A 26,406-nucleotide genomic window follows, 5' to 3' on the forward strand; every position below is an offset into this window, starting at 1 on the left:
AATTTTTGGGTCACACCAAAATAGCATTTGAATTACACTCTGGCACAGATTTTAGTACCTTGAGAGAATAACAATTTAAAAAAAAATACTAGGTAGATAACACAGGAAAATACACTCAAGAACACAGAATATATGGAGACCCCAGTAGATGTCACATAACACTTGACTCAAAAGAAATCAACTATGTGACTGTTCTTACAGATTGTGTCATCATTTTACTTCAGGTTCATTACCAGTGACTTTCACACCCATGAAATTTATGTCTCAGACTGATTTTTACCTTGTTCTTGAACCTTTCTTTCTACAGGAAGACTCCTGATGTTTCACAGTTACTGATTTTATAAGACTCATCAATTTTACCTGAGGTAGCAACATTCTAGATCAAGATTCAGCAAACATTTTCTAAAAGGGCCAGATAAATGTTTTAGGCTTTGTGGGCCTTATGTTCTTTTATAACTACTAAATTCTGCCATTGTAGTTTGAAAACAGCCATAGATAACACAGAAATGAATGAGCATGGCTGTGTTCTACTTTTTCTTTTTAAAATTGTATTTTTTATTGAGATAATGTTTTATAACATTGTAGATGATTTAGGAGTGTGGCTGTGTTCTAATAAAACTTCATGGAAACTGAAATTTTAACTTCATGGAATTTTCTTTATCGTAAACTCTGCTCTTTATTTTTCCAACCACTTTAAAATTTTTAAACCATACTTTGGTCATGGGCCATACAAAAACAGGTGGTAAGCCATAGTTTGCAAACTGCTATGCTAGTAAAAGCTGGCCACTGACAGACATTAAGAGGCTTTAAGTAAAGGCAATACTGCACACATCTGGATTTTAATTCTAACACTAATATAAAGTTTTGGTCATGCATCCATGACTTGAGACAATCACAGTTATTTTTTAGATTAAAGCATAAGTCATACATTTAAATATTGCTGTTTTATTTTAACATTAATTCTCACAGAGAACTGTGAAGCTAACAATAAGGTAAATTATTTAAATGCTGCCACTAATTACATAGTCACAACATTCTCACTCAGAGGATAAAAACAGTACTCAAATGACTGACTGTAGTGGGAGAAAATTTCTTCTAATGTAGAAAGGGATCATACCTTTAAATAGGTAAATAATGGGCAATTTCAAAAAATGCTTTTCACTCCTAAAAAGCCATATGGCCAAATCAAGTCTAGCGACACTTCTTTCACCTATACGCACACGATGTGATAAATCACAGGAATCTGGAAAATGGAAAGAGAGTCCCTTCTTCAAAACCAGGAAATATCAGTATCCTGGAAGTTTCTTTGCACACTAATACAACATTCAAAAATCATTCTTGGATCTTAGATTTACACATCCCTACTGATACAATAGTAAGAAGTGAACCTGGTATTTAAAAAAAGTTAACACAAATAATGTGGCTGTTATTAGCTGAAGAATACCTTAAGACTGAATACAACAGTTAAATCACAAATTAAAAATGTGAACATACATTTTTTTCTAACCTTCCAGTTTCAGTAAATGTATTCACTGTAGAAAAATAATTTCTTCATGTTGTAATTTCAAAAACTTTAATCTCAATGATTCAAAATGAAAAGCGTCTGGTTAAACTCATAGGTCTGATGGTTGCAGTGAAATATTCACATGACACAATTTTGTACGCTGCAAACATTTTAATGATTATTGTTGAGCATACATTTTGGAAAATTTTTACGTCAAACTGCAACAAGTTAAATAAATGTTTATAATATACAAAGAAAATACAACCAAAGTAAAACTTGCTTTAAGTGTGCCTTGCACCTAAACCAGTGTTTTTTTTCCCCCTTAATATAGCTTTACTTTTGAGCTGCACAAACACACTTAAGAATTTGATCTTTATAGTATGGCATTTAGGAAATAAAAATAAACTCCCACCTCGAGGAAATAAAAAGATTGTGCATGATTATATGCCAAACGAAAGAGAGAACACTAGAATACTCTGATAGTGCAGGCATCAATAAAAAGGAAAAGAAAAAGCTTGAGATGCTCATTAACTCTCTATGTTTTAAAGAAGTAGGATTTTTGACCAAATAGCTTAAAAGCCAGCAGAACAGGGATCAGTGATGGCAACTGTAGTGTATGAAGTATGAAATGACAAACTTTACACAAATACACTGTTAGAAATTTACCAGTGAACACTGAAGATCTGAGAAGCTGCTCTTTGGAACAGTCAAGTAGGACCACCTTATTCCAGTCACATAAGCCCTTGTAGCAACACAGTGTTCTGTGCTATATACTTGCTGGCTGGGTAGTTAAAGGATTGGTTTTGTCATTAGCAGCTAACAAACTTATTCCACATGTTCTTAAAGCCTTAATGGTGGAAAAAAAGGCAAGTGTCATTAGCGTGGAGGATCATATACTTCTCTGCAAACAAACACAAGAGGCTTCACTAGTATTTTTTAGTCTCTGATGTCTCCCATTGCACTTCAAAACTCAATTGAGATGAAAGCCTTTCTCCATTGTAGCAGCTAGCAGACGCTCTCGCATGATCTCTTCCGAAGAATATTCAGGCAACTTAAGGTAATGCACACATGTATTCACTGATGGATAGCTTGCATCAGTAGCATCAACCTGCAGAAAGAAAAGTGACAATAACAGAAGACCATGGCTTTAGATATTTCTTTCTTTCAATCCTTAAGTCATTTAATTACTGAGCTGGAGAGTTTTTTACCTTGCGTACAACTGTGAGCCTGGGATGTAGGTTAGCCAGTCCACCTGGGGGTAATGTTGAACAACCAGTGGTAAACTGTAGGAATGCTTTCCTTTCATCTGAAGACATGCCACATAAAACCCTCACAAACCTCAGGAAACCAGGACTACAAGAAGAAAAATATATTGATTTGACATCTGATTTAAATGTAAAACACTAGCACAACTTTGTAAGCCAGCAATCACCCCAAAACCCAGTTGTCAGAAGAACACATGCTGGAAGAACAGCACTAGCTAGAGACTCTTGGGTAAGTATGAAATGAGCTGGTACAAGCTACTTTAAAAATATTCTTCAGGCGCCTCCCCGGTGGCACAAGGGGTTAAGATGCAGCACTGTGGAGCAGTGCACAGTGGCTGTGGCACAAGTTCGATGCCCGACCAGGGAGGTGGCCCACATGGCACAGCAGACCTCTCCTGGTCATCAGCTGCTCCCCTCAGCAGTGTATTTCAGTCAATCCCTCTTTTCTGTTCCCCACACTCTCTGGTGAATTCTCTTAACCCCCGCGACCTCTGGCCTGTACCCCAGTTCTTATACGCATAAATAAATGAATCTTTTAAAAAGATAATCTTCAAAGACTGTCTTGTACTTATAAATGGTAAGAACTAAATTAGTGAAAGAAATATGGAGATCAAATATATTATCCAACAAGCAGCAAATCAGAAAAGCTCAGGATGTATTTGCATAATTAATCCAAATATAATTACCAAGAGATATCTGAAATAATTTTCACTATAGTGAAATAAACTGCTATTGTGCCTAAACACAGATGATTTTCATATTTTTTTTCATAATTTTAAACTGAAAAAGTCCAAACTTAAAGATGCTGCATGATTTCATTTTTAAAATGAAAAAATGGGGCAATCAGGCCTCCCTGGTGGCACAAGGGGTTAAGCTCCACACTATGAAGCAATCCACAGACTCTGCAGCACGAGTTCGATCCCTGGCCTGCCAGAGAGCAACCTACATGGCATAGCAGACCTCTCCTGTCTCGCTGCTGCTCCCCTCAGCAGTGCATTTCAGTCAGTCTGCCTGTTCTGTTCCCCACTCTGTCTCTGGTGAACCCTCTCACCCCGCTGCATCTCTGGCTTGTACCCCAGCTCTTGTATGCATGCATAAATCAATCTTTAAAAATAAATAAAGCAATCAAAATTAATCAATAGGGATAGTGATTTTCATAACTAAAAAATATGATGTGGAACCTGTGGAGTTGTTTCTTGTTCTGGGTTCCAATTACGCTGGTATATTTATGAATATGAAAATTCTCCTGGAAGTACATGTAATTTGTGCATTTCTGTTATGAGTCAATAGAAAGTTTACTTAAAAAATAAACAACAAAAAAGCTATATAATCATTATTTAAGTTTAAAATAATTTTTATTACATCATTTATATAAATTTGGAGACTTAAAAAAATAATACAGGGTCTTACTATATAGGGTATAGTGATATGAAAGGAAAAAAATCAACTAAGGAACTGATCCAGATTAAAAACACATCACAACTAAATGCAGTGTTAAGATATGAGGGAATAGGGGTGAAAGTACTCTTTTTTAATTTTTTTTTCTTAAGATTTATCTTCTTTATGAATAGAAGAACTAGGGTACAGGCCAGAGTTGCTGGGGTTGAAAGGATTTACCAGAGACAGAGTGGGGAACAGAACAGGCAGACTGACTGAAATACACTGCTGAGGGGAGCAGCAGGCGAGACAGAAGTCTGCTAAGCCATGTGGTTATCTCTGGTGGGTCCGGGATCAAACATGTGCTACAGAGGCTGTGGACAGATTCAGTGCTGTGCTTAACCCCTTGCACCATCAGGGAGGCCCTGAAGAGAGTACTCTTTAAGGACATTACTAGAATACTCAACAGATCTGGAAGAGGAACTATACACCTATACACTAGCTAATAGCATAATATGATGAACTTGCTAGCTAGTGTATGTGGAAGAATATCCGTATTCTCTCATAATGCAAACTAAAGTAATACAAAGTAAAGGGACATGATACATGGAATTGAGTGTCAAATGATTAAAAAAAGAAATAGCACTTCTCATTGTACACAGACATATATTATGTGTATGTATAAAGAAAGACAATATAAAGGACATACAGCAACATGTTAAATACTGATGACTATGGGAAAAGGATAAATGGAAATTTTTTCAACTATTCTTTGATTTTTCTGTAAGTTTGGCATTATTTGAATATTAAAGGCTAATATAAAAGCAGTAAATCCTAAAAAAACTTTTACAATATTTAAAATAATGAGCAATTAAAATGCAATGAAAAAGGAATCATAACAGTCAATACACAACTGTCTTTTTGTATAAGCTCAGCATTATGAATGGATATGCATCTGGGTTACTGGTGAGAATTAACTGATTTCTCACTTTATGAACGTAATTCAGAGTTGGCTTTCTTTAGAGAACTTGCCATTTAACACAGGAACATAAACAAATTTTGTTGTAAGAAAATACCAAAACATACCTGTCACGTGTATAACCCAGCTTAGGTTCTGTGTAATTAATAATATCCTCTGCTGCCCAGGATGGTGATTGGTTTCCACAAAGAATCATTTGGACTTCTTCATGGCTGAAGGAACTTAATTTCTCCATTGGAAAAACTTTATTAAACCCATCTACATTACATACATGGCAAAAAATAAAAACAAGATACATAACTCTAACGTCATTGCAAAATACTGAATTTCAAATCAGATAATATACTGATAAGTGTTTGAAAAAACAAATATAAATTAATTTGAAATAAAAACTGCTTGCATTTTAAGTACAGAAATTTCTGCTTAATATCTTATCACAAATATGAACAGAGAATAAATAATTTAGTCACTAAGTGGTAGCCAAGTTCTAATAATTTCCCAGCCAGTTTCTCACATCATTTATACAAGCCATCTAAAAGCAGTGTTCACATTTTCAAAACTATATAGTAAGTGACAAACACGCTAATACATATTCTTCCACCTTCACCTGAAAAACTTAGGTCCTAACACAGCTTTAATTCATTCTGATCATGTAATGTGGAAATATGCAATCAAGACTAAAAGAATGTCCCTCACTGCTTAGGATAAGTAAGCCAAAGGTAAGCTATAATTTGAGGAAATTCCAACCTGTTTTGGGTACTTTGCAGGACACCTCACTATCTGCAGGACAAAACACTACAGGGCAAATCTAGAGATTATCAGCAATTCTTAACCATAGCAGGGCCTAAATTTCAACTGTCCCAAAGTAAAAGAAGAGAACTTAAGCTAAAGATGCTTAAAAATTACCTCTAAAGGCTTCCATCTGTTTTTGAATACCCGTATGCATACAAAAGTCAAACATCAAATCCACATATTCTTCTGCATTATCCATTGTTATCATCTGCAAAGGAAAATTTGCCAACATTATTGTTACTTTCATTATCTAGGAATATTTCAGTAGCACTTAGTCCTCATTAATAGGCTATTTCTGAATTCAGCTATATTAAAAGCAATGTTTTTACCTCATCTTCACCACTTGGCTTGAGATCTACTGCTGTAAAACCATATATTCTTGAGGAAGGGCAAAACTGAAAATTTAAACTGGGAGACAAAAAGGGATATTAGCTTAACATTTACATATCAATGATACTGAATCATTATATAGCTACCAAAATCATGGAACACCCCCCACAAACACCCCCCTAAAAACAAAATCCATATAACCAGCTAAGATCTTAAGTATATGTGATCTTTTTAAATGCAAATATCTGTGCACTAAAACCATTAGGTCAACTGTTATGAAATCTAACACTGAAGTGAATACATAACACTTCTACCTTTCCATATTCCACTTCTGTGGCACAAAATAATGAACTAAAGATGAACTAATGATTATCACAGCAACATATTTGCAAAAAAAATAAAATTTTTGCAAGAAACGATTACTTCACTAAAGATTCAGCTCATGCTCCCAAATCAAATATTGACTATGTAACAATTTATCAAATACAAATTGTCAACATTATCAACAAAGGGAAGGAAGGAAAGAAAGGAAGGAAGGAGGGAGAAAGGCTAGAAGAGTAAAAAAGCAAACCTTTCAGTTAATGCCAAATCACAGTAAAATGTATTATATACATGTAATAACTCCATGTATATAAACAAATAAAATACAATCAAAATATGTGCAGTATCCACCCAATTGATGGATGCAATGATTGGGGAAAAAGTTTACATACAAAGCCAACTATTTTGAGCTTTGCCAAGTATACTATATATGTAGGTAATGAATTTGTCAAAATATTTTTGGCACTGGACTTTTAAACACAAAATATGTATATTTATAAATCTGATACCTTTCAGAAATTTGATGATTAATAAAGTATATTCTAGCATTGTCTTTATAATATTAATAAAAGTTCAAACCAATAATCAGTATTTCCTCTAGCATATTGTTTTACTTAATAGACTATTCACTTAGTATATTGCAAATTAATGGAGTCAAAGAAATAAAAAAGCTTTATAACTTATTAAGTTATAGACTGTATACATGAAGCTTACCCTAAATCCTCTATGCTAAGTGGAGGCCCAGAACCTGATGGATTCTTCAATACTAGCTCCTGTAATTTTGTATTCTTTTCATCTTCAGAAAGACCTTTGTTGCTCAAAATCTGGCGCCTTTTGATTGCAAGGTCTTTAATTTCTTTTAAAAATCTGGCTCTGTGTGGGTTTACTAGTTCAAAGTCTTCCCAAGTTAAAATTCCATTAAACCAAGCTGGGGGCTTTGGTTTGGGGGGATCCAGAATAAACTCTGATTTCGAATCCTCTTCAAAGCTTCCTACTGAGAGTGAATCGTGACCTTCTTCTGTAGAAGCTTCAGACTGACTTTCAGTACAGTGTAAGTCTCTGTCTCCACGTGATTCATAAATCAGTTTACTCATATTGCTTTTAATATCGCCCATACACATAAGTTTAAAGAAAGGTTTAGAAATAGGTAAGTCCACAAGTCTATTGTCTTGAATGCATTTGGCCAAGAAAATTCCAAGGAAGTGAAAAAGTTTTGTGATCCTTTCAAGCTCATCACTATCTTGTGGAAATGGTGCTGTGAACAGTCCACATGATCTCTGCACATAGTATCCAGGAGGTTTCAATCCCCCTCCAAGATCAACCTAATTTTTGAGAGGAAAAAATGTAAATTAAAGGTCCATACACATTAAACATCCTCATCAGTTTATCTAAAAGTACTTACATACACACTTGATTAGTTTTTGCTGACTAAATTTTATCCTTTATAAACATTTTAATAATATCAAGATTATTTAATAATTAAATAAGTTCAAAAACCCAGCTTATGTTCTGAAAGCAAAATCTATTTTTAACACTTCCTAAAAGCAGAATCACATGTCAAATCACAACATGATAAATAAATCTTACATGACGAGATTCATCATCCGGAAAGTTATCATCACAAAGCCAAGCTCCCAAATCAGTTCTCTGGAATTCTGCTGCAACCAGAGCATAAAACTCTAATGTGGGTCCCAAGCCTGTTCCTTCTTCTCCTAAAAATTCAACCTAAAATATGAACAAATACATTATGGAGAAAGGGAGCTTTAAAACAAATTTTTTTAATGATACAGTCTTTCCAAAATATGTTATATCCAATCTAATATTCTACTTTTTTAATAGCAACATTATACACACAACACAGAAATTTTAGTTTTTCTAACAAGTGTCTATTTCTTGTTCACTACTATGTGTTTAATACTGTGGTAAGCAGTGATCATATATTAATTTGCTTCTCATAACACTAAAAAAATTACCTTCTTTTTATACCAAAGAAAATAAAATTTCAGATAGAAAAGTTAAATCATTTGCTTAAAGAAATGATAATACACAGATATGTATGTGTGTCTATGTGACCCAAAACCTACTCTTTCACTTATTTCTCACTTAAGGCAATCATTTTAAAGGCATTTATCCATATTCTACCTGTTCCATAAATGAGTTCAGGCATTTTACAAAAACATTTAGTGCAAGTGAAAAAAGAAAATTAGTAATTGAGAATTATCTTAGAGGAATATATGGATAAGAAAAATAGATGAAGGGGGCCTCCCCAGTGGCGCAGTGGTTGAGCGCTGGGTTGCGAAGCTGCCTGCAGCCTCTGTTGCGCCGGTTCGATCCTCGGCTGCTCCCCGGCCACCGGAGGAGGGTCCCACATGGCGCGCAGACCTCTACTGCCGCCCGCTGCTCCCCTCAGCAGTGTACTTTGGTCCTTCTGCCTGCTCTGCTCCCTGCTCTGGCTCTGGTGAATTCTCTCACCCTCCCGCGCTTCTGACTGTACCCAGTGCTTGTATAAATAAATAAATAAATCTTTAAAAAAAAAAAAAGAAAAATAGATGAAGGCAAAGAAATTTTAAAGTGAAAGGCACAGAGTCTATCATTTCTGAAGATGTTATCATTTGTCATGATTAATTTGTGATTTAAAAAAATAACCTAACAGATTCACATACGTAAAAAGTGAAATATTTCTTCCACCACTGTCCCTCACAAGGAATATGTATATAGGCTACAATCCACAATGCCCACAATAACAGTTCTACAGTAAATATATTAAATTTCATACTGCCTTTATAGGCCAATGATAATACCAAACACAATTTAAATGAAATATAACAAAACAGTATGCCCCCAAAATGCAGCTTAGCATAGCTTAATGTAAAGGTAAAATTTAAAGTGGAGTATCAAAAAGAATCCTTTGTATTATTTGGTCCAGGCTTTGTTAAGAAATGTATAGGGGCCTCCCTGGTGGCGCAACGGTTGAGCACTGGGCTGCAAAGCTGCCCGCAGCCTCTGCAGTGCTGGTTCAATCCCTGGCTGCCGGGCAAGGGTCCCACATGGCACGCAGACCTCTCCTGTCTCGCCCGCTGCTCCCCTCAGCAGTGTACGTCGTCAGTCTGCCTGTTCTGCTCCCCGCTCTGTCTCTGGTGAATTTTCTCACCCTCCAGCGCTTCTGACTGTACCCGGTGCTTGTATAAATAAATAAATAAATAAATAAATAAAATCTTTAAAAAAAAAAAAAAAAAGGATAGGATCCTTCGAAAAGACCAAGTTTTTCCCCACCTCAAGAATAAAGATACTCTTTGTTGCTCATTAATGAGACCCCGACTCCTGAGGAGGCGAACTGAAATCTGCTTATGAAAGACACTCTGCCAGAAAAAAACCTTGGCAAGGACAGCAGAGAAATCCTTTTTCACTTCTACCTAATGCATTTTTTTTTCAATGGAAAATACACATTGTCTGATTCTGACACTAAATTTTATATAAGGTACCTCAAGAACTGATTTCCGATCTGCATGTATTTGCATGACATTCTCAGCCCATTCCATTAGTGATTCACCACGTGGAACTTTCACTCTTTCATGTTTGAGGCGACCAACTCGAAACTCTCCAGGATCATCTCGCCTTACACTACTTGTGGTCCTTGTTCTTTCTACTGTGGCTTCACGTCGGTTTTGTAGCCATACAATTGCTCTGAAATAGAAAAATATCTATGTAGATATAGCATACAACAGTTGAACATACTTCTAAACTAATCAAACATTTAAACAAAAGTTTTAAAAGCATTTATTGGGTAATAAAAGTCACAGTTTTCTTTGTATAAATTATTGCTTCCTATCTTAGGTTAAAATAAACCCTTTATTATCATCTTAATTAAATAAACTGAGAAAGTACTGAGTCTATATTTCTCCTCTTTACTTTAGCAGTCAAGTCAAAATAAAGGTCTTTGTGGATGTCCAAACCACATATAACACAAAATTAGACAAACTAATAATACATAAAAAGAGACATGTATTCCTAACAGGAAACAAAAAATGATTATGCTATATTTACTACTGTGTAGAAACTGAAAAATAACTATCAAAATATTATGATTTTAAAACATTTCAGAACTTATCGAGGGTGGGAGAAAAAAATCTTAACTATGAATAAGAGCTATACTCATTGTGTACTCTAAATTTTTTGTAATCAGCTAAATATTTTATGAATCAATTTTCTCAGCTATAAAACAGAAATCATATCCAATGCCTATTAATTCCAGGTGTACAAATGTTTTGTAAGTGGTATAACATGGCACAAAAAAAGGACTTAACAGGGAAAAAATCGGCTCCATTTTGAACTATAATCATCAAAAAAATATTTATGTACTGCCTGTAGTGTGATAAGCATTGCTTTGGGAACTGAACTAGAGCTGAGAACAAGAGCCAGAAATTCCTGCCCTCTTACAACTTTCATCCAATGTCAGGAGACAGAAAAACAAAAAATAAGTAAAAAAATATGTATAGTTTGTCAGATGGTAGCAAGAGAAAAATGATAGCTAGAATAAAGATGTATTTTATTGTTAGTAAACTATTTGCAAACATTTTATTGGCTATTCCTAGGAGTTTCAACAACTAATAATTTACATAAGCTGAATTACTAAAAACTGTGTAGTAAGTGCTAGCTGATAGGAAACAAAGTACTCTAATATATACTAAGAAAGAGCACATATCCCACTTGGAAACAAAAAAGATGCTTAAATGTTGGGCCTCCCTGAGGGCGCAAGAGGTTGAGCACAATGCTGTGAAGCTGTCCGCAGCCTCTGCAGCACGAGTTCAATCCCCAGCCTCTCCTGACTTGCCCACTGCTCCCCTCAGCAGTGTACTTTGGTCTATCTGCCTGTTCTCTTCCCCGTTGTGTCTCTGGTGAATCCTCTCACCCATACCTCTGGCCTGTACCCCAATTCTTGTAATCATAAATAAATAAAACTTTAAAAATAAATAAATAAATGTTGGCAGCTCTTTATAAGAAAATTTATAGAAGATAATATATTTCCTCTATCAGTCTTCATGTAAAGTTTATCTGTACATTTTGAGCTTACATGACAAAAGTATATGTACTCTAAAAATAAAAAAATACATAATCTTTACCTCGATGCACCAAATGCTGTACATGTAAAATAAAGCTGTCTAGTTTCAAATGGTATGAGAAAAGGACACTTGCTGGTTAATTGTTCACACCAATCTGGCAAAGCCCCACTTGCCAATGCCAGTGGTTCCTGCAAGTTAGAAAACAACAATGTTTTAAGGCAATTATTAAAAAAAATGCTTAAATGTGATTAAAGAAATGAATGCAATGAGCTATAAGCGCAAATCACTGAATCAAAAGAAAGGGAAAGATGGTGGGAGGTAGAAAAGGAAGGAGAGGCAATAATTTGAAAGGTCAACAGTTAAAGAATGAAGAGCTCAACTATTTTATTTTATTACCTCAATCTGCTGCAAAATTTTTGTTGTGATTTTTTTGCTAGTGAATTCATCTGGTGGAAAAGTAAACTGAAGTTGTTCATCACCTTCTGTAAAATTAGTGAATATTAATAAAAATGTACACTGACTTTCTTTTAAAAATGCTATTTAAATGAAGCAAGTTTGTTTCTTACAGACCTTCTTGGGATAATCTTGAATAAGGGTCACTTGCAACTATATACAGAATACGCAAAAGCTGAAGGACATCTTCTACTCCACAAGAATTCTGTCCATTTCCTGCTTTAGCCTGAGGTTGTTCTTTTGTCAAATTAAGAATATCACTACTTTGAAGAGTAGAAATGGCTCCCTGGTTTAACCCAGACTTTGTTCCATGCTCACAAAAATCCTGTAAAAACAATTAGTAAAATTATTTATTAATCATATTTTCAATAAAAGAAATGCATCATAGTATTACTTTGAAAAAGCTGGAATTTCAAATAGCCCTTTTAAGTAAAAACAGCACCCAAGTTAAAAATCAATGCATTCTAAACCATTAAAATTCCCAAATAAAACATAACCACTATATGCCACAGTTAAAACTATGTAATCAGATCCAATGCCACAAACTATATTTGAAATTTTAGTACTGGCATAGTACCTTAATTCAACCTCATTATTAAAATATGTCCCAAGGAAACTCTCTTCCTTAAGAATTATTAAAAGCTGCAAAACAAAGCACAAAGCCATTCCCAATCAAAACAGTGTTTTGGTGCCAATATATATACCTTATATGCAGCTATGAGCTGAGAACAATTTCTGTTTTTCCTAATACTTTTATTAGTGCCAGTTAATTTCCAGTGGCGCAGGAAAGCGGCGTCTGCATTCTTCTGCAGGTAGGTTATCAAGTCATTCTTTGGTAATTCATCAGTGCCAAGGTACTGTTCCACATGCTCTATAGACCAACAACCCTACAATAGGAAAAACCAAATGTTGGCCTTTCCTGATTATAAAGTCTATGCTAATTCACATGCATACTTGAGGTAGCTTTAGGATCATGCATTTAAGCTAATCTAAAGAATTCATGTTAGTGGTTTTCCTCTCAAATGTTCCAAATGAAACAATTTTCTTGTTTTTCTTCACCTAAGTAGCCAAGAATAAAAGCAATTTTCTAAAATAACTTACCATTTTTCCATTTTCCTTTTCTTTGTCAGAATCCTTCATTTCTCTGTACATGATTCTAGATATGAAGATATTATTCAAGTTAATTCATAAATCAAATGATTTGTGGTTATTCCCATAAGGATTCAATTCTTTAAAAAATATATATGAATGACATCTTTCATTAGCCATATGCTTACATTAAACAGTGAACTCAGAATTTTTAAGAAAAAGTAATAACTTGTTAACAGAGGAAAACATAGCAGAAATCATATTCTTGAAAAAGTTATAGCTTATAAATATGGAATTATAGCAAAGAAATCATACATCAAACCTACATTAAACCTTTTAAAAATATAAATAAACTATATCATGTGTTGTAATTTTCATATATTGTTATAAAAATAAAATGAGATGAGACGTGTTTTGCTCATGTTTACATGGAAAGAAAGGTAAGAATACCAAGAACTTATGTTCATGTAAGGAAGCTGAGATCAAATGTTAAACTCCAACAAAAATTGAAAGGAGGAAATGCCATGATGACCTCCTGTTCTATCTCAAGAATACCTAGATTACTTTATTGGATGTTATGTAAGTTTATCAGAGATATTTAAAGAACATCAGAAAAATATACTGATAGAAGTTGCATAAGGATGACTGTGATATAATTATATTAATGACTGAATATTCTATATAAATTAAAATGTAATATATTATTTAATAACAAATAATTTACTATAGAAAATACCGAGCACTTATTACATCACAAACAGCACTACAATGCTGTTTAGTGATACCTCACAACCACTCTCATTTTACAGATTAGGAATGTGAGGCAATAAATATTAAATAGATATGCTCAAAGTCATTAATAATTATTTGACTAATGAACAAAAATAGTCTGACCCCAGAACAAATGATAAATAGAAAATATTTAGTACTTCAAACGAATCTCAGTCAAACAGTTCAACAATTAGCATATATAGGAATTAGTCTAAATTCCAAAACTAAATTAACATATACAGGAATTAGTCTAAATTCCAAAACTCCTTCTAGTTACAAACCTTAACCATTCTCCATCGAGAGTCAGAAATGCTTTTATCTGATCCTATAAACCAATTAGAACCAAATCTTTTCTGTTCCTATAGTCCAAAATACAGAAATACAATTCTTCATGGCTCAAATAATCTGAAAGAAAGTTAAAATTTCTTACGTGTATGTTGGCTCCCAAATACGTCTAAGCTTATCTGATTTCACATTGCCATTACAAGATAACTGAAGCAGTTTCTGTACATAGTAAAAGATGGTTGATCTGAAATTAGTGAGTGGTAATTCAACCTCACGAGTTGTTCCAAGACCTGTTACTTTCAAAGTGAGGGCTAATCGAGGTGACGGAGTACATTCAACTTCTTCCAAGAGCTCTGAATGAGGTGTTCCTAAAAAATATGAAAGACATAAAAAAAATTACACATTTGTTTTCAAAGGTTGGAGACAAAGCTACATAATATCTAAATCCTTCTGTTATATGTTAGCTAGAGATGTCAGCTACATAAGACTCTTCTGGCCTCAACAATTTTGTTTTGTTTTTAAATGGGAATAATATACCTATTACTTAGATTATTAGAGTATTAAAATATATGTATATGATAAGGATCTCTCATTTTTAGCATAAAACATATGCTAACTATATGAATATTTTAGAAACATTTTACTTTTATAAAGGAGAAACTACTCATACTCTGGGTCAACCTTTTCCTTGTAACAAATGAGTGGGTTGTGAGGTAAACACACAACATTCGGCACACACAACTGGGTTCACATTTGGAGATGTATCCTCTTTTATTAGCTCAAAAATCTTCCCTCACATCATGATAGAGACTTTGAAAGTATCCTTTTATTCATTGAATGACATTCCACTGTACCTTGAACCATATCCCCATTACTTTACATAAAGAGAAAAATAGGCACTTGCATAGCTACAGATGGGCAGAGTGCTGCTGCTGCTGCTATTGAAAGGGAAAGGTTTGTTAAAAGAGATGCTACACAGATAAAGTAACACAGTCTCAGGACAAGAACTGTTTTTATTTATTTATTTAAAATATTTATTTTTTTTATTTATTTATACAAGCACAGGGTACAGTCAGAAGCATGGGAGGGTGAGAGAATTCAACGAGCCAGAGTCGGGAGCAGAGCAGGCAGAAGGAGCGAAGTACACTGCTGAGGGGAGCAGAGGGCGGCAGGAGAGGTCAGCGCGCCATGTGGGACCCTCCTCCGGTGGCTGGGGAGCAGCCGGGGGTCAAATTGGCACTGCAGAGGCTGCAGGCAGCTTCCCAACCCAGCGCTCAACCGCTGTGCCACTGGGGAGGCCCAAGAACTGTTTTTAGTGGGAAAAATATACCAATTTCTGCAGACTGTAAAGCTATTATTCCTTTAATAAAATTTCTAGTAGTAAAAACTTTATTAGAAAATATGAAATATATTACCAAAGAACTCTGGCAAATTTGTACCTATTTATACGTGCTAGACTAGGCTTTCCTTTATGAAGGGATGTTGGACCCACCCTCACCATAGAATACTGTACAACAAAGTGTACTTTCATATTTAACATAGGTATATATCAATTAAAAAGAACATTCCACATTTAACATTTTATTCTTTATAGATAATACACTGATTATAACAGCTGACATTTACTAAGGTACACATTAGGTACAATGCTAAGCACTTTAATTTTACCTCAATCCTCTTAACTATCTTACCAAACAGGGACTATTATTTTCACGTAAGAGATGAAGAAATTCAGGTTACATAGATTAGGTGATTTGCCCAGTGTATTAGTTTCCTATTACTGTTGCCACAAATTACCATAAACTGGGTATGTTAAAATACAAATTTATTATCTTATAGTTCTAGAGGTAAGAAATATATTTCCTTACTTTTTCTACCATTGAGAGGCTGCCCACATTCCTTGACTCATGGACCCTCTTCATTCTGATTTTCACTTCCTATTGCCAAATCTTCTCTAACTCTGACCCTCTTGTCTCCCCCTCTTATGAGAACACTAGTGATTATATTGCGCTTTCCCAGATAATCTCCCCAACTCAAGATCACTAATTTAATCACATCTGCAAAGTCTTCTTTGTCATGATAAGATAATTAGTGACTCTGTGGGGCCTCCCCGGTGGCGCAGCGGTTGAGCTCTGGGTTGCGAAGCTGCCCGCAGCCTCTGCGGCGCCAGTTTGATCCCCGGCTGCTCCCCAGCCACCGGAGGAGGGTCCCACATGGCACGCAGACCTCTCCTGCCGTGCGCTGCTCCCCTCAGTAGTGTACTTCGGTCCTTCTGCCTGCTCTGCTCTCTGCTCTGGCTCTGGTGAATTCTCTCGCCCTCCCGCGCTTCTGACTCAACCCAGTGCTTGTATAAATAAATAAAAATAAATCTTAAAAAAAAAAAAAAGATAATTAGTGACTCTGGAGATTAGGGCATGGGTATCTTGGGGAGCCATTAGTGTGTCTACCATACTCAAAATAAGAGTTACAGTAGTTGCCACCCAGCTGGCTGACTCCAGAAGCCGTAACTAAAACTACAATATAGTTTTCAACACAGAAGTTGAATAGGAGTAATCCTTAGTAATTTTCATCCATTCTATTTTCTTTTTTTTTCTTTCTTTCTTTCCTTTTTTTTTTTTAAGATTTATTTATACAAGCACTGGGTACAGTCAGAAGCGTGGGAGGGTGAGAGAATTCACCAGAGCCAGAGTGGGGAGCAGAGCAGGCAGAAGGACCGAAGCACACTGCTGAGGGGAGTAGCGGGCTACAGGAGAGGTCTGTGCGCCATGCAGGACTCTCCTCCAGTGGCCGGGGAGCAGCCGGGGATCGAACCAGCGCTACAGAGGCTGCGGGCAACTTTGCAACCCAGCGCTCAACCGCTGCGCCACCAGGGAGGCCCTCATCCATTCTATTTTCTAATAGAATACAAATTAGTCACCTTCAATGAGGTTGCTTTAAAAAATACCCATGGCCTCCCTGGTGGTGCAAGGGGTTAAGATGCAACCTATGAAGCCATTCACAGCCACTGCAGCATGAGTTCAATCCCTGGCCAGGGAGCTACCCACATGGCACAGCAGACCTCTCCTGACTTGCCCGCCGCTGCTCCCCTCAGCAGTTTATTTCAGTCAATCTGCCTGTTCTGTTCCCCATTATGTCTCTGATGAATCCTCTCACCACCCTCGACACCTCTGGCCTATACCCCAGTTCTTGTGTGCATAAATAAATCTTTTTAAAAAATTAAAAATATCCAAATATTGTAATGGACATGGGGCCAACATACAGTTTTTCTGGTACAAATATTATCTTACTTTCCCAACTATATACAATTATCTCATTCAGTACCTATTAAATCACAAAAACTGAAATATACTGTACCTGGGGGTGGAATTTCTAGATCAGTTGTCTGCTGGACATTAGTACGACCAGGTCTAGGATCAAAAGCAGGAACCAAAGCAGAAAACTGCCGCTTTAGCACATAATCATCATCCCATGTTCTCCTGCGTCCTCCTTTAGTTTCATACTCCTCTTCTTCCTATCAAAATTCCATACCCACAAACATTACAAGACATTCATTATTGCAAAAGTGGCATGTAATTTATAAAATAAGCATCTGTTAAATACTTCTCTATAGCTATTAGACTTCCTTATTTAGCTACATTTCTTAAACATTAAAATGAATAAAACAAACACTTAAAGGGACACACATTTCTTAATGATTTATCAAAAGTAAGCTGCATTAGTGGGGTTACAAAAATCTAAATGTGATAAACTGACAATGAAACCTACATATACATTGTATCAATGTCCTGATACTGTACAGTATGTAAGAGATAACCACTAGAAGAAATTGGGCAAAGGGCACAAAAGACCTCTCAACTATCTTTGTAACTTCCTGCCAACCCAGGAACCTATAATTTTCTAAAATAGATTGCCTTTTTTTATGTAAATTGTATGACATGCTAATTTACACACAAAACATATAATGTTTAGGAGTGGCTATAAATAATTATAGGCAAATAGATCAAACAAATTTGACAAAGTGTTGGTCACTACTAAAGTCAAATCACAGGTTCATGGGGTTTTCAATGAACTATTTTTTTTTTAAAGATTTATTTTATTTATATAAGAACCAGGTTTCAGGCCAGAGGTGTGGGAGGGTGAGAGGATTTCACCAGAGACAGAGCGGGGAACAGAACAGGCAGACTGACGAAATACACTGCTGAGGGGAGCAGCGGTGAGACAGGAGAGGTCTGCTCGCCATGTGGGTTGCTCCGAGGCCGGCGGGGATCGAACCAGTACTGCAGAGGCTGCAGACAGCTTCACAGCGCTACGCTCAACCGCCTGCGCCACCAGGGAGGCCCTCAATGCACTATTCTTTTTATTTTTTTATTTCAAGACATGCACTTTTTTTTAACATTTATCATTTTTAACATTTTTTTAGACAATATTTGCTCCCCCCCCCTCAGATTGAGTTCTCATAGAATTTCCTTCCCCAAGGCACCCATGCACCATCACCACAGTCCCCTGTGCTCCTCCCGCCTCCTCCCCTGCAGGATGTCTGTTTTTGCTTTGTTGTGTTTTGTACTGTTATTATTATTTTTTTTACACTGATGTCTTATTTGGTTCCCCATATTTCTATTATAAGTGAAACTATCCAATATTTTTCTTTTTCCTTCTGGCTTATTTCACTGAGCATAATTCCTTCTAGCTCTATCCACATTGCTGCCAGTGGCATGAGTTTATCTTTTTTGATTACTGAATAATATTCCATTGTGTATATATACCACATCTTCTTGATCCAGTCATCTATTTTTGGGCATTTGGGTTGTTTCCAGGTTTTACCTATTGTAAATAGTGCTGCAATAAACATAGGTGCTCTTTTGAATCAGTTTTTGTGTCCTTTGGGTAGATCCCTAGTAGTGGAATTGCAGCATCGTATGGTAGCTCCATTATTAGTAGACTGAGGAACCTCCAGACAGCTTTCCACAATGGTTGGACCAGTTGCAGTCCCACCAGCAATGTAGGAGAGTTTCCTTTTTTACTGCATCCTTGCCAACATTTGTTGTTGCTTGTTTTTTTGATATGTGCCATTCTTACTGGTGTAAGGTAAATATCTCAGTGTGGTTTTGATTTGCATTTCCCTGATTATAAGGGTCAATGCACTATTCTTTCTACTTCTGAGGATGTTTGAAAAGTTCCATAATGAAAGTTTTTTAAGGAACATTTTCTCTATCACTATTATTATCAATAAAAAAGATGAACTATTTTTTCTAGCAGTTATAGTGTCTAGTATTTATAGTGTCTCCATGACAAAATAAATGAGTTGCATCTTTAGGGGGAAAAAAAGGTAAATCATAAATGTTATAAATTTCTGATATAAAATTAAAATCAATAATTATGTATGTATGTACTTACAAGAACACACAGCCCCTTGTTTGACTAACTGAATCTAAATTTAAAACAAATCAAACTGACATTTGACAGCTCTAGAGTCACAACGTCTAGGTTTTTTTTTTGTTGTTGTTTTTTTTCTTTTTACATTTTAAAAGGACAGGTTTATTAGGAAAAGGAGAAAAAGAGAGGCACCTGCATAGTCACAGGTGGTCAGGAGAGCTGCAGAATGTCTAGGTATTTGTCCTAGATCCAAAATATCTATATGTAACTTTTATCAGTTATTTCGTTGGGGCTAATAATATACCTCAAATGGTTGTTGAAAGAGTAGAATTAAGTAAAATATGTTAAGTATTGAGGAGTGGCCACCACTTAATGATCAAAAGAAGTTACCAAACAGACTAATATTACTACTGTTACTACTACAAAAGTAATGAATCTTAGATAATAACTATTTAACCATTGTAGTATATGTTTACTACCACCTAAATAGCAAGGTGAAAGGGTTTCAAGTAAGAAACTCCTGTATGCATTATGCAATAGCAATCATGAACTATACTTGAAATACCCACACAGCTGGGTAAGTTTTTTATTATTAACTCTATTTGGTAATTCTCCCCCACTGCCCTGTAAATTTTTCTAGGCATTTTGATTGGTGCTTTACCATGAAAGGGGGAAAAATATACTGCAAGAAAGATACACGTGAGGATATTACCTGTTCCCCAATAGGTCGGCTCCCTGCTCCAGCAGGGACCTGTGGTAGCTGTGACGTGACAGCATGGTGAGTTACATCAGAGCGGGAGCCAGCTCGACGCTGCAGGGATGGACGTCTCAAAATCTTAAGTTTAAAAAATGTGAAGACATATCTAATTATTTGACCTATATATATCTCCATACAGCCTTGACCTGAAACTATTACCCAAATTACTAAAACCTGATTTAAAAACTTTATATTCATTAGCCATCTTGTTATAAATTGAATGTTTTAAGTTCATCATATATCATTTACTAACCTTCACAAGAAATATGCTAATGTATTATATATTTTCTAGCAACATATTCTAAGTATTTCTTTGCCCCATTAAAACTCAACTAAGAAACTTTTTGAAGTCTAATAACATTTTATAGAGACAAAAATATATACAAGAAATTATATTAAAGGGTATTTTGAGGCAAAAGTTTGATTCAAAGACAGTGATGGTAGCTAATACACTGAAAATTCTGGATCATGTTGCCTAAGCTTGGGTTTGTATATCTCTCAGTTCTGATAAGGACCAATTTCTTTTTCTATGCCTCTACTTACATAATCTCTGTGTAAGTAATGATGAAATTAAATCATAGATACTGCTTATGTGACAGTAGGTACTAAAAAATTTTAAGTATTATTATTGTGGAAGAACCATGAAATCATATCCTTTAAGATTACTGCAAATCTTAATCTGTTAAGACATCAACATGTGACATAACCAACTTATTTTCTTTCAAATGAATCATCTCATCAGTGAATGCCTCCTGAAACTTATGCAAATGCTATGATGCAATGTTACTTGAATAAAAAAAAAATGCTCCAAATACAAGTCTTTTCCTAATTAACCATATTCTCGCCCTAGTACCCTATTTCCTTGCTTCAAAGTTTAATCAGGACTTTGCTTTTCCTCTCTTCCTTTCAATTATTAACATCCTATCTTAGTTAGCAGAAAGGGGGACTTCTCTCTACCATAACCTCCTCGTATTCCTGGTCCTCCTGATTGTCATCCTCATTCTCATCATCTTCTTCATCGGGCTCAGGCAAGTCCTCATCATCATCCAGCTCAGCTAGCAGAGTGCTGGCACGGCAGCTATCCAGGAAATCTAGAGGACAAAACCACCAGCCTCATTCCCAGAACAACTAACAAGCATAACAAAATAACTTTCTATACTGGTTTTACAAAACAGTAAAATTCAAGAAAGACAAGATCATAATTAGTGATTCCACCCATCACTACATGTACAGCATGGATAAAAATGACAGTCACAAGCATGGCAGAAAACTACGTAGGATAAACAATGACCATAAATAAATCTGAATCTGCAAAATCATAATATGGAAGGTCAAGAACACGGGCCATGTTAAAAAATAATAATAATCAATTCTCATTCTCTGCATAAGTCACAAGATGAAAAAGATAATGGAAAGGGAACACATTGGAGATATTCACTCTGTCAACAAATACCTACTTAGTACCTATTATGTGCAAAGTCTTGTGTCAGGCACCAGGTATATCTTTGTAACAAAACAGACTAAGATTTGAGCCCATGTTGAGCTTATAGTGAAGAGGCATTTAAGGAGTAAAGGAATGAAAGGCCAGGATTTGCTGTATAAGCTGGTTCATTAATGACAATAACCATGAAAGGAAATGCCAATTTACTTACAATTAAGGAATAACAAATGTACCATATTCCATATTATCTACATTATCTTCCACATAAGGAAGTTCAATAAACTTGAATTTTTTTTTCTTCTTCCTTAGGATCTCTCCCCCTCACTCTCCCAGTGAAGATATTGTCAAATAAACATTGTCCCACATAATGAAAATACTGACAAGTTGTTCATCATAATAAAAACTAAAAACAGTAAGAGGAATAATGAAATTAAAACAGGAAAAGTTTTTACTATATTTGGAAGAAAAGAAACTTCTATGGGTTAACAGATCATACACTCTGCATTTAAGAAGAAACCCAGAAGGCAATGCGTAATTATTCTGAAACTAGCATTTGCAGACCTCAGAAACAAATATTTATTTTTAAGTCTAAAAATGACTAAGGATTAAAATTTCAATAACTGTTAGTGGATGGTTAGTAGAAGAGGTTGGATACTATATTCAATTAGTTTCTGAGGAACACAGTTTTTTGTTTGTTTTTTTTTTTAAATTTTTACCATGCCTGCTCTTTTTTTGTTTTTTTTTTTTTTTTAAGATTTATTTTATTTATTTATACAAGGACTGGGTACAGCAGAAGCACGGGAGGGTGAGAGAATTCACCAAAGCCAGAGTGGAGAGCAGAACAGGAAGACTGACGAAGTACACTGCTGAGGGGAGCAGCAGGTGGCAGGAGAAGTCTGCACACCACGTGGGACCCTAGCCCGGCGGCTGGGGATCGAACTGGCACTGCAGAGGCTGCGCCACCAGGCGAGGCCTAGGAACATAGTTTTTAACACTAACATTCCAAAGTGAGAAAGTGTCATCAAGCAATGGTGAATCACAGCTAAAATGACAACACATTTTCCTTAGAGACTATCATAAATTAATGGCATCTTAAATTTGATGAAATATATTATTCCTAAGACCTATAAGATGCCATCCTGCAAATTAGAAAGCAGTTCTCATGAACATGATATTACTTTTAAAGGAAAATTACCTAATTTTATATACTGAAATTCCATCTCATGTTATAATCCATTGATGTCCATTTTCCCCCTTATCTTCCCCTTTTTATCAGAGAACAATAAAAAATGTCCCTAAAACAGTAAGTTTGTAGAAATTATCAAGCACATGTTATTTTTATACTTCATAAAAGCACTTTTAAGAGTCCTCTAGTTTTAGGAATGTATAAAAGGAAATTCAATCAACTACAAATAATTTTTTTAAAAATCAATTATTAGCCCTAATTCTTTAATATTTTTTCTCACTAGCATACCCATAACTTTCTTAACCTTCAAGAACTGAAGCTTGAGGTTAACATAACACAAAAGAGGGAGGAACAAAAGGCCCCCATGAGAAAAACTAAGTAGAAAAGTGCTTATTCAATGAATATATAGCTACTTCATGGTTTGGAGAGCTTCAGGGTTTGTGGACAAAAATAATCCACCTACTAGGAAAGTTCCCCAAACTCCAAAAGGACAGGAGCTCCTGTGTTCAGGACTCTTCTGGATTTTACCCTATGCATTCTTTAATCTGAGTGTTCCTTTTCATAATTAACTGATAATCTAGTAAACAAAATGTTTTCCTGAGACTAGCAATCAAGTCTGAGGAGAGGGTCATAGAAAACTTTACTATAGATAAAAGCATAGAAGTCAATCTGGGGTGGCTAAAGGAATTATAGGGAGGGGTGCGGCAGTGTCTGTAACTGAGACTTAACCCATGGAATCTGAAACTACCTCTTGGTAGAGCCAGAATTGAGTAAAATTGTAGGACTCCAGCTGGTATCTGAGATTTGCTTGGTATGGGGAAACGTCACACATATTTAGCAATCAGAGGTACCAGAAGTGTTTTGTTGAATACTGAGAATAGAGGAGACACAACGGAGTGTTTTCCCACTTACATTATACTATACTGGGAATCTAACTTTAAAAAGCTTATTAATCCATTAATTCTATTCTTCCCTGATAAAGGTAGTAAATAGCTTCATTATTGTGGCTCTTCTAATAAAACTTCATTAATGACAAAAGTCAGAAAAGAATGGCACATAATAGTTCCTTAATGTCCGTTTACAATCAGGTAATTTCTTAATAATCTTTCATACCATTTTTTTTTTATTTTAGATAAAAATGCCATATTTCTAAGACTAATTCTTTTCTAAGTTGAAAAAAAAAGCACAGCAGAAAAAGATAATGAAAGTATCACTATATAAATAGCTAAATATTTTCAGCTATAACTTACCATATAAAGAATATTCTGCTTCCTGGCCTGTGTCACTCTCACTGGAGGTTGACGTGAGGCTGGTGGTTAAAGTATTACTTAATGACTGACCAACTGATAAAACTGTTGTCGCTGTAGCTACATTGCTGCTGCTAGTAACACTGGATGTTGACATAGTCACTGTTGATGTAGTACCAGGTGTGGTCAAATTAGGGAAACTCTGTGCACCCATAAGAGGAGAAGCTAAAGATAAAAAAGAAGCAAATGAGGAAAAATAGATGGGATTGTATAAACCTTAGAAAAAACATGTTTTATATTTAGAAGGTAGAATGAGATCATAAAACACAATAATTATTAAAACACTATGAAGCAACAACTTTGGGAACCCAACTGAAATCCAACTAAAATTATATTATGTTTCAAAAAATTAATTCTAACCTTTAAAAAAAGTGAAATAGGCAATGAAGTAATTTCCATTATTTTCTAAAGGAATTACTTTGACTTGTTAGTAGCTTAAATTAGAAAGCTATTATCAACTTAGGGCCTACATAAGTTATACCAGTGTGACGCTCTGGTCTCAGCTGACTATGATGACAGTTAATAGTCATTTATATCCTCATTCATCTGTGCTTAATGATTTACCATGAAGTGGAAAACAGAAGTGACTTATTATTTCATCCTTTCAGAATAAAAAGTTCTTTGTCACACCTGATCTAGAGTCTGAAAAATTTGTGATGCTAGTAACTTTCATACACATGAAGTGTTAAATTTGACATAGTTCTATCTAACGTGGTTACTAATATAAAGACAGCAGTCAGAACCCAGAGAATAAGAAACTCTACTTTGCATCCCTCGGAGTGGAAAAAGCATTGGGTTCCATAAGGAAAAGCTCACTTACTTGCTGTGCTCATCACATTCCTCCCCAAAGTATTAGTGTTGTTATCACTGCTGCTTCGGCTTAGATTCATGTTGTTCGTGGCATTAGTCCGTGCTATATTTGCCACTCTCCTTACAAAACTCTCCAAACTAGATGTTTCTCTTGAGGACAGGTTAGGAACACTTGCACTAGAGCTCATAGGGGCCCCAGCAGCCAATAAAGAACTAACTGACAGTCTGTTACTTGCTGAAGAACTAAGGGGTCGTTGTGAAGCTGCTTCTTTATTAGTTAATTCAGATACTGAACTAACATCAGGAGAACTAACACTAACAATCCCCATGGATATTGCACTAGACTCCCCAGGAGTACGGACAGAACTATCAGGGCCTAATTTTCTTTCAGCATTTTCACTTCCTGTTTCCGCTGTTAAGGTGCTGGTGCTTGCACTGGAAGATGACCCTACTTCTGTTTGAGGGACGTGTTCAGCAGATGAAAGAACAACAATTGGTTCATGGACATCAGCTCCTGAAACTATACTGTGTTCCATTACAATTTCTGATCTCCGTTCCGTTTTGGTCGAACCCAAGCTGATGTCGCTGCTACTGGCCACGCTACACACAGAACTGCTGCTTCCTTTTCTACTTGAGGAGCCTGCAGCAGCAGATGTCTTGTCTGGACAGTTGTTTTTCACCAAGCTGCTCCATGATTGCGTTGTGCCTGAAACAGTGGATGAAACAGGTTTGGGTGATGCCACTGTATCAGGGTCGTACCCTGGTGCAAGCTTGAGGTCAAATTTTCCTTCTGCGCCCATACGGTAAGAGTTTGAGCCACCAGCATCCCAGGTGACATCAATCCAGCCTGGAAAGGGACAGGAGTTTGTGAGACCCAGCAGAAAGCAGATAGGAGCGTGTCAGACAGTTGCTCCACAATATGGGATCAGCTTTTCATCACGGCTGTACTTCTCTGAGTTACTATAATCACTTAAGATCTGCCAACTAAAATTAAATTCTTCCTTTTATTTTCTAATTTCTGAACTGTTCACTCTGGTGATTTTTTCTAAAAAAGAGTCATATTTACATCTATTGGGGTATCTTTTAAAAGGAAGAACTGCTAAAAAAGATTGATATGAATGGTAAAATACTGCAATTTCATCAAGTATAAATGAAATCTAAGTAAAAGGTTTTATAGTTGTGATTACATGGTCGTCAAATGGTCTTTATAGAAAAAAGTGCTGGTTTACCATTAATTTCTAAGTTTGGGCTTAATCCTGTAACAGACAAAATATTTATATATTGCTGCAAAATTGTTAGGTCACTA

The 26,406-nt window shown here is 35.7% G+C and overlaps 1 protein-coding gene across 8 annotated transcripts in view; it reads right to left on the bottom strand.

The window, feature by feature from the left end:
• Positions 1-2,474: 2,474 nt before the first annotated feature.
• The window catches only part of HECTD1 (HECT domain E3 ubiquitin protein ligase 1), a gene marked incomplete at both ends in the record, with an annotated part of 83,282 nt that continues 59,350 nt past the window's right edge, over positions 2,475-26,406 (bottom strand). The window contains 19 exons of one of the 8 annotated variants that reach the window (XM_084240744.1): positions 2,475-2,612; positions 2,713-2,857; positions 5,233-5,383; positions 6,032-6,125; positions 6,247-6,325; positions 7,283-7,890; positions 8,156-8,293; positions 10,051-10,252; positions 11,689-11,816; positions 12,025-12,110; positions 12,199-12,406; positions 12,786-12,968; positions 13,183-13,237; positions 14,372-14,594; positions 17,581-17,737; positions 20,312-20,434; positions 21,320-21,447; positions 24,234-24,455; positions 25,111-25,806. In XM_084240744.1, coding sequence (XP_084096870.1) covers positions 2,475-2,612; positions 2,713-2,857; positions 5,233-5,383; positions 6,032-6,125; positions 6,247-6,325; positions 7,283-7,890; positions 8,156-8,293; positions 10,051-10,252; positions 11,689-11,816; positions 12,025-12,110; positions 12,199-12,406; positions 12,786-12,968; positions 13,183-13,237; positions 14,372-14,594; positions 17,581-17,737; positions 20,312-20,434; positions 21,320-21,447; positions 24,234-24,455; positions 25,111-25,806 — 3,764 coding nt within the window. Of the gene's footprint in view, positions 2,613-2,712; positions 2,858-5,232; positions 5,384-6,031; positions 6,126-6,246; positions 6,326-7,282; positions 7,891-8,155; positions 8,294-10,050; positions 10,253-11,688; positions 11,817-12,024; positions 12,111-12,198; positions 12,407-12,785; positions 12,969-13,182; positions 13,238-14,371; positions 14,595-17,580; positions 17,738-20,311; positions 20,435-21,313; positions 21,448-24,233; positions 24,456-25,110; positions 25,948-26,406 lie in introns of all 8 variants that reach the window. The other 7 variants (XM_084240743.1, XM_084240742.1, XM_084240748.1 and 4 more) reach the window with 7 other exon arrangements.

The sequence above is a fragment of the Talpa europaea genome (genome assembly GCF_964194135.1).
Source record: "Talpa europaea genome assembly, chromosome: 8".
In the NCBI taxonomy this organism is placed as follows: domain Eukaryota; kingdom Metazoa; phylum Chordata; class Mammalia; order Eulipotyphla; family Talpidae; genus Talpa; species Talpa europaea.